This window comes from Capsicum annuum, chromosome 11, assembly GCF_002878395.1.
Source record: "Capsicum annuum cultivar UCD-10X-F1 chromosome 11, UCD10Xv1.1, whole genome shotgun sequence".
Lineage (NCBI taxonomy): Eukaryota > Viridiplantae > Streptophyta > Magnoliopsida > Solanales > Solanaceae > Capsicum > Capsicum annuum.
The window spans coordinates 3,345,247-3,362,341 of record NC_061121.1 but is presented as its reverse complement, the minus strand read 5'-3'; the positions used below and the strand labels follow the sequence as shown (position 1 = coordinate 3,362,341).

The 17,095-nt window shown below is 31.8% G+C and overlaps 1 protein-coding gene across 1 annotated transcript; it reads right to left on the bottom strand.

Annotated features, from left to right (window-relative positions):
* Positions 1 to 10,117: 10,117 nt before the first annotated feature.
* LOC107847072 (aluminum-activated malate transporter 9-like) lies at positions 10,118 to 16,948 on the bottom strand. Its single transcript, XM_047399355.1, has 4 exons — positions 16,708 to 16,948; positions 15,011 to 15,120; positions 12,085 to 12,231; positions 10,118 to 11,023 (listed from the first exon to the last, which is right to left on the bottom strand). The coding sequence occupies exons 1-4, from the start codon at positions 16,940 to 16,942 to the stop codon at positions 10,406 to 10,408; spliced, it is 1,110 nt and encodes a 369-aa protein (XP_047255311.1). The 5' UTR covers positions 16,943 to 16,948; the 3' UTR covers positions 10,118 to 10,405.
* Between the last annotated feature and the right edge of the window lie 147 nt (positions 16,949 to 17,095).

The following is a 17,095-nucleotide window of genomic DNA, read 5'->3' as shown; positions in this document are numbered from 1 at the left end:
ATTTGGACCAACCCATTTTTGCCCATAGGCCCATTACTATGGGGTATATATATTGATCTTTTTAGGTCTTATTCAACATCACAAAAAGAGAGTTTTCAGCAGCCAAAGAGAGAAAACAAAGCTGATTTTCGCACCTAAATTTCAGCCACAGCTGTCAACTTCAAATTGCGATTCCCGCTTTGTGTCTTGTCCGATTGAGCTGATTTTTGGACTGCTTGTTCCTCTCATCTCAATATTTGATTTGGAACTGAAATAGCGTGATTTGGTGGACTGTAGGTCCTGCTCTTTATTCCTGAACTGTAGCTGCATTTTTTGTACTTTCACTCCTTTATTTCTCTAGTATTTGGTGTTATGGATTATGTATTGTTTCTTGTTGTTTGGCACTTGTTTGGTGATAATTTTAGAGGGCAATATGGTAACTCTTTAGTGATTATATTAGAGGTTTTGGTCCCATGACTTTTTACTCTTCACACTGAAGGGTTTTTCACGTAAATCTTGTGTCTCGTGTGATCGCCTTTATTCGTGTCTTGTTTCATTTGGTTGAGTTGTTTGCTGTATATTACTCTATTTTCCTTGGGTTTATTTGTCTCCTCTTGGTTCAAGTTGAAAGGGAAAGTTTAGTCTTGGGTATTTTCCGCTGCTACCCTGTCGGGCTCTTTGATTGTGTGCCCGTCTTTCCTAACACAATGAGATCAGGCATGGACTGCTCCAAACTGTCTTCAAAAGGTTCAATACCACTGGCAATGCTTCTTGAAGAATTAGGTTCTCCATTACACCTAGGTGTGATTGAATGTGATTGAAGCATCTTACCATCATTTTGATCTCTGAACTTACCAAAAGAAGTCGACGGTAGAAAGATAGACTATACAGATGATAAAGATCTTCCCTCTTTGGTGTATGGCCTGGCGTAAACACATAGAACTATAGTGTCACAAATAATACGCCGATCAAAAGGAAAAAATCAAGAAAAATGTAGTAGCATGTTTCTGGAACTAGCCAAAAACTGCTACCGAGAATTTCATTTCAAATTTTCTCAGAACAAAAAAGCAACAGAAATTGAAGGACAAGAAACTAAATGGCCAATACTACTATGACTACTAGTATGGACAGAGAGCGAGACAATGCAGTACTTACCTACTAACCTTCTATCCTAATCATTTTGACATTCGAACTTCTCTAAATGTTCTACTAACATATGAATCTCTAAACATACTTCAAACGGTGGCCGCAAGCACCTAATGTAAGTACACCAACATGACTAGTGCTTAAGCGATCTTGTCTTCAATCCTCAGATCACAAATAAGAAATCACTCATATTTTTTTGTTAGTTGCTACTATTTATTTTTATTCATATTTTTTTATTGGTTAAACAAAAATTGAACCGTTAAGGACTAAAAACTGATAAACCGATAAAAAAATATCTTATTAGTTTAACATATTTAAAAACCAATAATCGATAAACCAAATCGAAAATACATAAAATCGAACTGAGCCGACCGATGCACACCTCTACATTCTAGAGCACTAGGAAAACAAATACAAAAAGAACAAAATAAAAAGATACTCCATCAAATAGTAGAAATTGAAGAATAAAATACTACACAAAATTTAATAATACAACTAAATAGAGAGAAGATAAGATAAGGAGATTGGCCCCTCACTTCTCCCACATAAAAGTATGACGAATTATCTACCACTTTTTTCACTTGAGGTTGATAATACGTCTATTTTATATATTCAGTTATCTTTAGCGCTTAATAAATAAATAAATAAATAAATCACACACAATCTTTTTCCTCGATTGAAACATGTTAGTATGAGTCTAGATTTCAACTAGAATATGATCTACTTCGAATATCTAAACGAAACATTTCGACAAGTTTATAAGGTTGATTATGTATTATTCTTTATGTTCCAATATATATCACTTACTTTTCTTTTCAGTTGGTTCCCAAAAGAATGTCACATTTCTAAATTTAGTAACAATTTAACTTTAAAATGTCTAGTTTACCCTTAATGAAGTGATTTATCACCACACAAATACCTATTTGTTGAAGCAGGTAGTTAAAAGTATTCCAACTATGTCAAATTACTACTGCAATGACTCAGTGAAGTTAGTTATAACTAACCTCTAACTCACCACTAACCAACCAACTAACCTACTAGTAGTCTTAGCTTGCTTACTAACTGACTATATATACACATGTATCATGTACTATTGAATAACAACTTCTTTGTTCTCTGTTCTCTTCCTCTCTTCCTTACTTGCTTCCTTGCTTAGTTATTCATGGTAATTCGTATCAAGAATATTTAATTCTTTATGGTATCAGAGCATATACTGAATTGAATCAGTACGTGAGACTCGATCCTACTTCTCAATTGAAAATTGCATTTGTTCTTGAACTCAAGAACTACAGAATCTGACAGTTTATTTTTCTTGCAAATTCTCCATAATCAACTGCAATGGCAATCAGTGTTGATGGAATTGGTACTTCAACTGTACCTTCAGCGAATAATGCAAATTTCAGTACTGCATTTCAGTTTACAACTGCTACGCTGAATATAAATCACTCTCTGTATCTCTCAACTACAGACATCTCAGGTACTTCACTTGTTTCATTTCAGTTACAAGGAAGTGAAAATTATGTAGTATGGAGTAAAGCAGTTAAGATTGCATTATTAGGTTGAAATAAGTTTGTAATGTTGATGGTTTTTGGAAGAAATAAATCTTCTCTACAGACTTAGCTAACCAATGAAAAACGGGTTAATGCAATAGTACTATTATGGCTGATGAATTCAGTGTCTAGTAACCTTCTTGGGCCGGGGGGGGGGGGGGGAGTACATGCCTCGAAGGCTTGTGATGTGTGGATAAATCTTAAAGAAAAATTTGATAAAATAAATAGATCAAGTAATTACAACTGTGTCCCAAGGCATTCAATTTGTTTCTGTCTATTTCACTGAGTTAAAAGACTTATGGGATGAGTTTGAGTCTTTTGTCCCATCACCTATATGTAACTGTGAAAAATCAAGAGATATTTTAGCTTATCTTAAAAGAAAAAAGTTGTATCAGTTTCTAATGGGCTTAATGATTTAGACTCAAAAGCAAGAAACAAATCTTGTTAATGACCCCACTACCTACTGTTAACATAGTCTACTCTATGATCATAAGTGATAAGAATCAAAAGTTTATAGCTCAGTCAATACAGGGAACAAGTCTTCTTCGTGCTGCAACTACTACAATTGATGTTGTTGTAATGTACTCTAAAACTGGACATCGAGGTGGTTATCGGAAGAAAAAAAATATTGTTTTAACCTATAATCCAAATATTATTTGTGATTATTGCAAGATGAAAGGTCACTATAAAATGGATTGCTACAAGTTAGTTGGATATCCACCAGGTCATCCAAAACATGGAGATCAAAGAGTCAACAATGACTTCAGAAGTAATGACTTCAGAAGTGGTTTTGATAACAAATTAAGCAGGGAAAGATTACTTCTAGTGCTCATAATGATGTGGTTGAAGACTGGAAGCTATAGCCTCAACAGACTCAATCACATGGTGCTTATCAGACTTCACAAAATTTATCAAAGGGAGGGATGATTACACCAATGTTTACACTTGGATAGTATGATCAAATTTGCAAAATGCTGGAACAACAGAATCAAGTTTCAGTATCTATGCGCTCTACTACTGCAGCATACATGACAGGTATTGGTAGGTCCCTATTGGTCAGCAATAAACCACATGAGTGGATTATAGATACAGGTGCTACAAATCACATGATAGCAGACATTGAACTTCTAAATAAAGGTTCAATAGCTGAGTCAGTGCATTCACAAAAAGTAACAATACCAAATGGTGAAATATCACTTGTTACACACACTTGCTCTAGTAGTATCTCTGATAGGAACACTATACAAAACATTTTCCATTTACCTCAATTCAAATATAACTTGTTATCAATCTCACAAGTTACTAAACAACTTAATTGTTCCGCAACTTTCTTTCCTAACTTCTTTGTATTTTAGAATCTTTGGAGTGGGAAGGTGAAGGAGATTGATAGAGAAAATAATGGATTATATTTTCTACTGAGACAAAAGCTACCAGGACACAGTAGAGTACTTGACTATGTGCTCAACGCTGACACAACAGATAAAACAAATCTTTAATTATAGTATAAGAGGCTTGGACATGTTCCATATAGAATATTGTGTAAAATATTTTCTAATAAAAGTGGTTCTACGAATAGTTGTATCAATAAATGTTGTGCTTGTCCTCTAGCTAAACAAGTCAGATTGGCCTTTTCTGTTAGTACTACCACTAGTCTTAAACCATTTGATCTTCTTCATATGGATCTGTGGGGGCCATACAAAGTTCTTACTTATGATGGTAACAAATTATTCCTGAGTGTAGTTGATGACTGCACTAGAATGACCTGAAATCTGATGTTGTAGTTATTTTGAAGCATTTTTTATCTTATGTTCATACTTATTTAATACATGTGTGAATGTCATCAGGACAAACAATGAAACTGGGTTTGTTAACAACTCATGCTTTGATTTGTTTGCAAATTTAGGGATAAAACATCAAACCTCCTGCTCTTATACGTCCCAACAAAATGGTATGGCTGAAACAAAGCACAAGAATTTATTGGAAGTGACCAGAGCTCAAAGGTTTCATGCTAAAATACCTTTACAGTTTTGGGGATATTGTGTACAAGCAGCAATATAGTTAGTTAATAGGCTTCCATATGTTGTGTTAAGTTATATGACACCTTATGAGAGGATGTATAATAGAAAATCTTCCTTAGATAATCTAATGGTATAGGATGTCTATGTTATGCTAAACTTGTTAATGAGTCAGATAATATAATGCCTAAATCTAAAAAAGCAGTTCATATGGGATATTCAGAAACAAAGAAATGCTACATTATCTATCATCTCACTAATAAAATTTTCTTTGTAAATAGGGATGCGGTGTTCAGAAAGAACATATTTCCAATCATATCTGATCTAGATCAATCTCACAACACGTGTTTCCTCCATATGATCCAGAAGTGGAATCACCTAATACCACTGGAGTGACTAGACCTCAACCTAATGTTGATCTTCAACAGCAAGTCACAAGTGATTTCACTGCAGATCAACCAAGTACTACACATAGTCAACCAGTACAACTCACCGCACAGGACTATCATGAACAACCTGTTCCAACAACAAGAATAACAAGATCTATTACCAGACAACATATTGCAGAACAACCTGTCACTACGAGGATCATAACCAAACTACAACCAGCTGCTCAACAAGACCAAAGAAAATCTACCAGGGGTTCAAATCCACCTGCATGGATGAAAGATTTTTTGTCATTGACTATCGATGACAATGTTTTTTAACCCTTTATCTGATTATGTTTCTTATGATAATATATATACTAAGTATCAATGATACCCTTCCAATTTTTATAACCTTGTAGATCCTACCTCTTATGCAGAAGCAGTAAAGGATCCAAGATGGATAGATGCTATACAAACTGAAGTGGTTGTACTTTAAACAACAATACCTGGAAAGTAGTTGATCTTCCAACAGGAAAGCAACCTATAGGGTGAAAATGGATCTACAAGATCAAGTATAAAGCCTCAGGAAAAGTAGAAAGATTTAAGACAAGATTGGCTGTAAAAAGTTTTAGTCAGAAAAAAGGCATAGACTACAAAGAAATATTTAGTCCAGTGGTGAAAATGGTCACACTGATAACAGTTTTGGCTATAGTTGTTGCTAGACACTGGTACATTCATCAAATAGATGTGCTCAATGCTTTCCTACAAAGAGATTCGGAGAATGAGATTTACATGGAGCTCTCACAAGGAATTAGAAGTCAGGGGGGAGAATAAACAAGTATGCAAAACTAAATCTTTATATGAATTGAAACAAGCACCAAGATAGTGGAATGCAAAGTTGTCTCAGCCATTGATCAACTGTAAATTCGGGCAAAGCCAATATGATCATTCACTATACATTAAGGAAATCAGTGATGGAATAATTGTTGTACTAGTAGATATTGATGATATACTAGTAACTAATGATAAGCTAGATTAGATAATGGAGACAAAGGAAGCTCTTCACAAAGCCTTCAAGATGAAAGAGTTAGGAGAATTAAAATAATTCTTAGGTATTGAGTTTGTAAGGTTTAAATAAGGGATTGTGATGCACCAAAGGAAGTATGCCCTTGAGTTGGTCTCAGAAACTGATCTTAATGTTTCTAAACCTGCTCCCACACCTTGTGACACTACAGAAAAACTGAAAATCAGTGACTATGATCAACATGTTCCATCAGCTACAAGGCCTAATGATGGAAAACTAGTTGACCAAGGAATGTATCAGAGAATAATAGGGAAGTTGCTATATCTTATAGTAACAAGACCAGACATAACTTATAGTGTTCAGACTTTGAACCAATTCTTACAGAATCCAAAACTATATCACATGAATGTATCACTCAGAGTTAACAGATATATAAAAGGAAAGTCAGGACAAGGACTTCTGATGTCTAGTGTAAGAAAAGATGTTCTTACAGTGAGATGCAGATTGGGCACCTTGTGCCCTTTTCTAGAAGATCTATTATTGATTTCACCAATTAAACTAGGTGATTCATTAGTTTCCTGGAAGTCAAAGAAGCAATCAACTGTCTCAAGAAGTTCAGCTGAATCAGAATTCAGAAGTCTTGCCTCAACATTTGCAAAGCTTACTTGGCTAATTAGTTTAATCAAGGATCTCCAAGTACCACTACAACTACCAGTCACCATCATTAGTGACAATAAAGCAGCATTACAGATGGTTGCAACCCCAGTCTACCACAAAAGGACCAAACATATGGAAATAAGTTGTGACTTTGTAAGGGAGAAGATTCAACAAAGACTGATCAAAATTAAATATCTATCTACGCATGATCAACCTGATGCGTTTCAAAGGCTTAACTAAGGTCCAACATGAATATTTGATGTCCAATCTTGGCTTCATGAATCTCTTTAACGCCAAGTTTGAGGAGGAGTGTTGAAGCGAGTAGTTAAAGGTGTTCCAACTATGTCAAATTACTACCACAATGACTCAGTGAAGTTAGTTATAACTAACCTCTAGCTCACCACTAACCAACCAACTAACCTACTAGTAGTCTTAGCTCACTTACTAACTGTTTATATATACACATGTATCATGTACTATTGAATAACGATTTGAATAACAAAATTACATTCTTGGTTAATACTCTATGGTCGTCTATGTTCTCTGTTCTCTTCCTTACTTACTTCCTTGCTTAGTTGTTCATGATGATTCGTATTAATAACACTTAATTCTTCACTATCACTTATTTTAGTTTATAAGTTTCAAAAAAAATTCTTTCTTTTTAAAATTTCGTGTCGAGTCAAATTAACTCATATAAATTGAGACAGGGCGAGGGAGAGTAAATCTTTTCAAGTTTAAAGTGTTGAATCTCTTTTAAGTTTTAACTTCTTCACGTATAATTTCCTTATAAAACATCCACGATGTAATAATGTAATCTTTTAAGTATATTTTTAAAAAAATTGTTTTGGAAGATAATTTTCACTTATTATTTTATATATTTTCTTTCTTAGTTTTAATATACTTGGACCTGATTGATTGCACCGACAAGTTTATACTAATTTTACCGTATAGTCAGTAAACAGATCAAAAGCCACAATTTGGCTAAATCAATATAATAATCATTATGTTTGAATAATTATTTGAAGAAACATTAATATAAGTAATTAACAGTACATTTGGTGATCAACCAGCAAGATTAGCAGTTGGCATATCACATAATTGACTATTAAAATAATTTTAGCGATGATGCATTGACGTCAGAGTTAAATTAATATATTAATTATAAAGAAAGTAGAATCAATTATAAAAAAAATTGATAGAGATATGTGAATCAACATATATCCATGATCAATGCGATGACAGATTATGATGGAATGATTAATAATTTTTCATTCCTATTAATCAGATATTTTGTATTCAAGCCTTAAATATGAAATTAGGAAGAATTTTATCTTCCAAATTAAGTGGGATGTTACGGCATAAATTTAAATTAATCGAGCCCAAAATAAATATCGAACCCCTCATAACAAAACCAACAAAAAGGAATATTCATGATGAACGTGATAAAAAGGGATGACAAATTTATTTTCTTCTCTATTATATTTTATTGAGAAAATACCATATTACCTTCCTGAACTATACCCAAAACGATTGTGACACATCTCAACTTAAAGGGGGTTTTATTACCCCCTGAACTAATTAAAAGTATAATTTTAACACTCTTAGTACCTACGTGGACGCTTCAGTATGTTGTACCACGTACGTGTCGCGTAGGCACTAAGAGTGTTAAAATTATACTTTTAATTTGTTCAAAGAGGTAATAGGACCTTCTTTAAGTTGAGGTATGTCTTTTTCATTTTGATATAGTTTAGGGGGTGATATGGTATTATCTCTATTTCATTTGACCTCTCTACCGCTAATATCACATGACGTCTTTCTAAATAGAAATAATATAATACATAATAAACAATTATATCACATGTTCCACTATTCTTTAATATTATCAAAAGTGTATGACACAATGAACTGAAGGAGTTTTGTATGATTAAGTGTTGATGATTTAGTGGTAAAAATAATTAATAGACAAGATGTCAACACTCAATAAAATAATTAATACACTCATGTTGTCAGTGACATTTTAACCAAGGTGCATGGTCACTTTATATGTACCATCACCAATTTTTATTTTTATTTTCGATTTGATACAAACTTAGTAAAATATAAAGAAGACTTTAAATTTTGTGTATTACTTTACTTATATATATATATATATATACAAGTGTGAGTGACAGCTATAAGCAGGTAGTTGACGGTCGATATATCTGCTTCCAGCTGTTTATTTGTTCCGTAATTTTACTATTTCACTTCTAATTAATTATTATATGACATTTACGTATTAAAAAAATAACAATAGTTAATAAAAAAATATTATAAATACTTATAAAATAGACATTTATGACATGGTTGTTTCAGCTGCTTCAACTGTAGTTTTACTATATAACCCATAAGTAATTATTACGAGTCATCCAAGTATTTTAAAATTAATAATATTTATTCTAAAAAAGGTAAAATAAACATAAAATGATAAATTAACTATTGATATTTTAAATTAATTTGACATCTTATATGAGGCTCACTTAAATTTTTTTCACAAGTATTTTTATAACAATTTTGCTTTATCACTTCTAATTAGTTATTATGAGTCATTCAAGACGTGCCAGTTTTGTTACTTCAATCATAATATTTGGTTGACTTTCGAAATTATATCAGTATCACTTAAATTAAAATAGAAAAAAATATTATAAATCACAATAATTAAAAATTTATATTACTTTTAAAATATAAATTGACTATCAATACAATTACAATTGCAAACAACTTAAAATAGTAAAGTACAACGGCGAAAAAGTATTATAGATTACAATAGCTAACAACTTAAAATTTTTGAAAACATAATTAATTATTTTATTTTATTTTGTTTATATCACATAAATTGAGATAAAAAATAACATATATTGGACCCGTGCTGACACAAGCCTTCCACATCTAGTTTCTTTTATAAGGCTGGGCATAAAAACTGAAAAATCAAATTATTGAATTGAATTAAAAAATTTAATAATTGATATTCGATAATTCGACATTAGGTATGATATTTGAGAGAGAAATTTTAACATTTTGATATTCAAAATTAGATTTGGTATAAGATATTAATACCGTTATATATATATATATATATATATATATATATATCAAGCCAAAGTTTAATTTACCAATTATCGAATTATCGAATCAATGTTTAAAAGTATGGTATGTAATACCTACTCTCAAATATCAATTATTAAATTATCGAACTCAAACTTTAAAAATATGTAACCGAATATCGAAAATCCACCCTACTTTACATATTGAATTCCCTCAAAAATCATGGCTTCACAAGAAAATATATCATAAACTGGTTGAAAGAATTAGGCAATTTGATAGTACTAACATTTTTGGGCATTGTGTTCATAGCTATTCTTGATCATATAAAAAATACTCCACATATGCACCAATATACAAATTTCATTTCCCTAATCCCTTTCCTCCTCACACAACAAACAAATAACCAATACTTATTACCTTTACAACTCAAGCTCCCGCTATGCGTGGAATCCGAGAAAAGGTCGAATCACAAAGCTCTATTGCACGCCCTTATCTTGCATTTCCGTCAAAGGTTGTTCCACGATTCGAACTTGTAACCTCCTGATCTCGTGACAGCAACTTTATCAGTTACTTCATAAGTTCCTTTTAACTCTTATCACTAATTATTGTCTCTTTGAACTTTGCCCTTTGACTTAACTCTTCAAAAGAGTCAACCACATTTTGTAACCTTGCAACAAATTCAATAAGAAGTGAAGCAAATGTAGCCAAAGACAAAGCACTAGCACTTAAATAAGTCTCCATTTCAACTGTATCAGCAATTTCACCATCAACAAGTGATAAACGTGAAGGCCACTGATTTTGCCTTCTAAATGGTGTCACCAATTGATCACTTAATTGATCTTTTGCATATTGTGTTGGCCAATTTGCTTTCAATGACCTTATGTCAATTGCTGTTTCACTTAGTGATCTAGTACTCAATGACAAATTTTCACTACTATTTTCACTTGAAGAATCATCAACATTGTTAATAACGTTTGGTTTTCCAATTTCCCAACTCTTCGAGTTCACCAAGAGATATGACTTGTGATCGATTTTTTTCTGTAGATTTTGCGCTGTTTCATGCACTTCTTTTAGGATATTTTCGTGACCACTTAGAGTTTCTAACTTTTCCAATTTCGTTCCTAGCTCACGTAGAACTTTTGCAGCATTTGCACCAACTTTCTTAAGTTCATTACGAAAAACCTTCCTTTTCTCTGGTGGTGCCTGCAAAAGATGTTAAGAAGTTTAATTTCTATATACTGACAGTCTGTAAGGTTATGATGGCCTACAACATGTAACAACGTAGTAATTAAATAACATGTTATAATTTTTTAAAAATATATTGATAGTGTAAAATTATTTAGATTGTATACTAATAAAGCACGAGTTTTCTTAAATTATACTTGGTTAACATGACATATATAATAACATGTATATGTCAGTAGTGATTGTAATTTGACAACTTAAATTTATTGCAGTAAATAACCTAATAAAATATATTGATAGTTTAAAAATTTACTTATGTGTTTTTCTTTTTCATGCCCCTCCATCGGTATAGTATATGATGGCAGGCGCGGAGCTACCTTTCATTCAGAGGGTCATTCGAATTCACTTCGATGAAAATTTATACTACTATTTTTATATGGTTAAAAATATTTTTTTTATATATATAATAGATGTTAAACCCCTTTTGTCAAGTTTGTATGTTTTTACTTCTAAATCTCCTCAATGAAAATCTTAATTTCGCCACTGGATGATGGTGCAAAAGAGACACGGCCTAAACAAGAATTTGACTACCTTGTTGTCTATGTTGCTAGCTTGGTTGAATCCTTCAAAGATGTCATCAAATGTGTATCGAATCTTTAAAAATAATAGAGTAAATGCACTGTTTTCATTCTGAATTGTAAACGAAATTGTTGAGATATACTCGAACTTAAAGAGGGTCCTATTACCCCCCTCCTCCGGACTAATTAAAATTGTATTTTTGTCAACCTTAGTGCCTACGTGGCACATACGTGTGCCTATGTGGACCTTCAGTGTGTTGATTCACGCGGTATGCCACGTAGGCACTAAGGTTGCCAAAAATACGGTTTTAATTAGCCCAAGAGGTAATAGGACCCCCTTTAAGTTAGAGTGTGTCTCAGCAATTTCGTTTATAATTTAGGATGAAAACAGTACATTTTCCCAAAATAATATATATATGAAGAACCTGACACAAGCGCAACGATATCGTTGAAGGATTCAAGCAACATAACTTATTAGTAAATTTAATTAAATTGTAAAACCTGAATTTCTGATTGGATACATCCATGCAATGCCATAACCATAAATGCACAATGTCTTAATCCACTGCTTAATTTGACCATATCTCTCCAAAGAGTCTTATGCATTTTATAACGCCCATGATGTGGCTCCCAAATAGCAAATCCAAGCTGTTCAAATAAAAATCAACTAATATCAATTAGCTAGGATGTCATATGATTTTTTCTATGAAAATTGGGAAAAAAGTTCGAGATATATCTAGCTTTTAACGAAATTTGTTGTAATACGCCTTAACTTTGCGGGGATCCTATAACCCCCCTCGACTATTTATTACCGTATTTTTGTGTCATATATTTGTTCAGCTGGACCATTGCGTGAATACACACAAACTGCGCGCGTAAGAGTCTGAAGTGGTCCAGTTGGATAAATATATGACATAGAAATAAGGTAATAAATAGTCGAGGGCGTCATAGGACCCCGCAAAATTGAGGCATGTTATAACAATCAAAGTTTAGATGTATTTCTGGGTCTTTTCTAAATACATGATCAATTAATTGATTAATTGGTACGTCGATAGCCTCTTAAATTTTATTTAGATACTCAAATTATGATATGTTCTAATTGAACACATAAATGCTTAAACATATACAAATTATAGTTTATTTTGAATGGTCACTCAACTTATAGTAATCAACCACCACAGTCGCTCATTGTTGTTTGATTTTCAAAAGTCATCTAACTTTGCTTAGTTAGCTTTCATGGTCACTTTAGTTAGAGATACAGTTTCGTTACATATTTAATGATATGAAATGGCTAATTTTTTTTAAAAGAAAAAAATAATTAAAAAAAATCAATATTTTGATTTATAAGACACCAAACTTTATTCTAAATTCTTTCCAATTCTTGACCCAGCTCACTTAAAATGGGTTGAATATATAAGAAATGCTCTTAATAACATTTTACTAAAAGAATACGATGGTTCCTCGATTTCTAATCCTTTAATTATTAAAGATGTGCTTAATAATATTTAGAGTAAACATTATCCCACGATTTTTACTTAATTCGTTGCAAACACATTATTTTTCGCTGAATCTCAGTCACAACAAGGAGAGTGAAATACACATGCCAATCAGGTGCTGCCACGTGTTAAATACGATTAATTTATATTTTTTTTATTTTTTAATAAAATTTTACTTTTTATTTAATTTAACACCCCAACCCACCCTATCCCCACCCCATCCCCTCTTCCCCCATCCCACCTCATCCAGCAACTCCTCCTAGCAGCTCTCCTTCACTTCCCACCCCCATTCAGCACCCCCACCCCATCAGCATCTCCCCCAACACCCCCCCTCCCCCCGTCACCATGATATGATTTAACTGAAAAATTAAGCTTTAATGGTGAATTGAGTTTAAGAAGAAAAAGTGGTGGGTTTGGGGGGAGGGCGGAGAGGGGGGAGGGTTAATTTTAAAAAATAAATAAATATTACGTATTTTTTTAAAAAAGAAATATAAATTATATATTAAATTATTTTACACGTGATAGCTTTTAATTGATCAAAAAAATCAAATTCAAGCCCTTTCATGCGCTTGTGGCGCGTGTATACACGCAGAGGGTCAAAATGATGTGTTTGCAACGAAATAAAGAAGAATCGTGAAGTTATAGATCGAAGTTAAAGTTTAGATGTCTTTTTATAAATCTTGAACAAAATTAGGAGTAATTATGTATTTACTTTAATATTTAACAATATGATGATGTGACACATCATTTTCGATTCAATTGTCAACAAAGTTATTTTTTTTTTCCTTCCATTTATTACGATGACGTTATTTCATATTAAAAATGAACACGAACACACATGAGATATATATTAGTATTATTATATACAATAATTTGTCAGTAGGGTGAAATTAAATTATACTATGGTCTGTGTTTGTTAACCTATTGGGGAATATAAAGAACAGTTGGACATTAAATTCTTTTTAAAAATGCCCATTGTCAAAGGTATGTACATCACCTATAAGTAGTAAAACCAAGTGGAGTCAAATCATTAGTTGAAATGTTCGTTCAAGTTTGTACATGACATTTGTTGGTTATTTTTTTTAAAAAAACTAAAGAAATAACACTCTATTACCCCGAATTATATCTAAAACGTGAGAGACACACCTCAATTTAAAGGAGATTTTTTTACTCTCTGAACTAATTAAAAATATAATTCTGACATCCTTAGTGTCTACGTGACACAACATACTGAAGTGTCCACGTAGGCACATGTGTGTGCCACGTAGGCACTAAAGGGGGTCCTATTACCCTTGAACTAATTAAAAATATAGTTTTGACACCCTTAGTGCCTACGTGGCACAACACGCTGAAGTTTCCACGTAGGCACATGTGTGCCTCATATATGCCATGTAGACACTAAGGGGGTCCTATTACCCCTGAACTAATTAAAAATGTAATTTTGAAACTTGTACCACGTAGGCACTAAGAGTGTCAAAATTACATTTTTAATTAATTCAGGAGGTAATAGGACCCTCTTTGAATTGAGGTGTGTCACAACCATTTTGAGTATACTTCAGGAGGATAATAGGATATTTTCTCAAAAATAAAATTGAAGTAACATAAATGTAAAAAAAAAAAATTAAGAAAATATTCAAGTAATAAAGTCCTTGAGTTGTCTTTTATATATTCCTTTTCACAATTAAACATTTTAGTAGGTATCTTCACAAAATCTGTCATATCGACTTCAATTTAATTTATTTTACAATAATAATTAAAATTAGAGTTGTATCTAAGAAATTGAATGACTCTAGTGGTTAATAACTACATGTTAAAGAACACACGCAAAAATATTTTCAAAATTTAGTGAAAACTGTCTAAGAACATTTTATAATATATTTAATTACTCAATTATAACACATCATAGTTCGAATGTCTAAATATAAACGTACCAGTGTTTGCTCTCGACTTGAGGATTCTATGACAGATTTATAGCCATTGTAATCTGAGTCATTTGTAGCTTCATCGTACTCAACACAGCTCAAGTAACCATTGATACAACCTGTCAAAAATTCGATGGTATTAAAATTGTAAATAAATAATCCTTGAGGCGGATTTATAGTCAAATTTTTAGTGCTTCGAAATTCATTAAATTCTATGTAAATTAGGTATAATTATATAAAAAAAATGTGTAAAATCTGATATAAGATTTAGAAAAACACCCAGTAAACCAAGAAGATAGTTAGGTGTTTTGGTTTTCAGGCGGAACTTTAAAATTTTGGACGTCAATATGTGTGTTCGAACCTTCCGTACATCCACAACTCCTAAATTCAGGGTCAGCAATTGATTATAATCTTCCATTTCATCCCAAAATTATTATACCTTATTCCTCACACCAAACGACTCCTTAGTGATTTTTATGACTAGTATATGGAAATAAATGACAATTATTCCTCCCCCCAAAAAAAAAATCTTTGGACACGAATGTTCATCTTTTTGGCAAATTGAATTTATTTTTAGTTTTATATGAAGCCGACTTTCATATTATGTTATATTGTATATTCTCTATAATATCATATCACTAATAACAACAAAAGAGATATTCAGACAAATAATATTGTAGAGAAATTTGATTGTGTTTTTACGATTAAAACTACTAAACATCTTTATCAGAGGATGTGCAGAAATCTTAAAAGACAAATTAAATTTTCTATCGAGTCGGAATCTTAGTGATATTTTATCAAAAACCTCTAATTATCAAATGATTGAATAATCGGGAGCTATTACATACGATACTTAGATATACAAACCAAGAAAGTAAGTACTTACTTCCTTTGTTTCTGAATATCTATCACCTTTACTAAATTTAAAATTTTAAATATTATATAGTAGGAGTTATTGTCATTTTAGAAAATCGAGACATAATTAGTTGTTTGTTTCCAATTTAACCCATAGTCATAAATATAGAGAGACATTAATATGATGCAAAATAGAAAAGTACTCTATCCATAATAATCCATCTTCCACTTTTCTATTTTGAAATGTCCAATAATATTTCTCCAATTTACAAACATTAATGGATAATTTATTTATTTTTATTCATTTTATCCTTAGTATTAAATACAATACATCACTCATTGCATTTTTCAAAGCAAAAAATTTTTATTCAAAGGGTGATATAATAAAATACCCCTCTATTTATTGTTTCTTAAAGTATGTCTCAAGTCAAAAGTGGACAAATATTTATAAACAAAAAAAGTATTCAATAGTATTGAGTAATAAAGAAGGATAATTTAGTCAAATTACCTTCTACTTAATACCCCCTCCGTTTGTTTTTACTTATCACTAATTTTCTAATTGTATTTCTATTTTTACTTGTCATTTTTAACAAATCAAGAAAGAATGACTTCTTTTTTTCTATTTTATCCTTAATATTTATTGTTTTTTTTTCAAATTAATTTTAAGATACAACGTAAACATCGTTTAATAGAGGTACTTTAGTACAATTATTTTATTAATTATTTTTCTTAATATGTGTGTCAAGTCAAAATATAGCAAGTAAAAGCGAACAGAGGAGACGTTTTTTTAAAGGAACGCGCAGAGAAAAAATGTGACTAGTATTTAGAAACGAGAAATATGTCCAACATACCTTCTAAAGAAGTTGCAAGATCCATGAAATTTTTAACCACCAAACGATGCAAATCTTCACCAGCCCAAATGGGATATATACTAATATTAATCACCAAACAAATTCCAGCACCAACAGCAATTAGGGCTAAACGTGTAAAAATAGCCACATTATATTGCCTAGTCCTATTTCCAGCTACAATAAGTATACAATATGTCAAGATAAATACTCTATATCCATATTCATATGGTGCCATTGTTGGATATAGCTTCAAATATGTTCCAATAAATGCTGCAAAAAGAGAACAAGAAAATAGTAAGGGAAAGAAATTAACATAAAGGGAAAAAGGTTCGAGATATACCTAGATTTCGACGATATTTGCTGTAACACGTCTCAACTTTGCGGGGAT

What these genes read in the sequence shown, in the direction of transcription:
- LOC107847072 (XM_047399355.1), bottom strand. Translation starts at nt 16,942, where the DNA reads ATGGCACCATATGAATATGGATATAGAGTATTTATCTTGACATATTGT. An exon ending in CAAGTCGAGAGCAAACACTG is followed by an intron (nt 12,232 to 15,010) that starts GTACGTTTATAT and finishes TTATTTGAACAG; the next exon opens with CTTGGATTTGCTATTTGGGA. An exon ending in GTATCCAATCAGAAATTCAG is followed by an intron (nt 11,024 to 12,084) that starts GTTTTACAATTT and finishes CATCTTTTGCAG; the next exon opens with GCACCACCAGAGAAAAGGAA.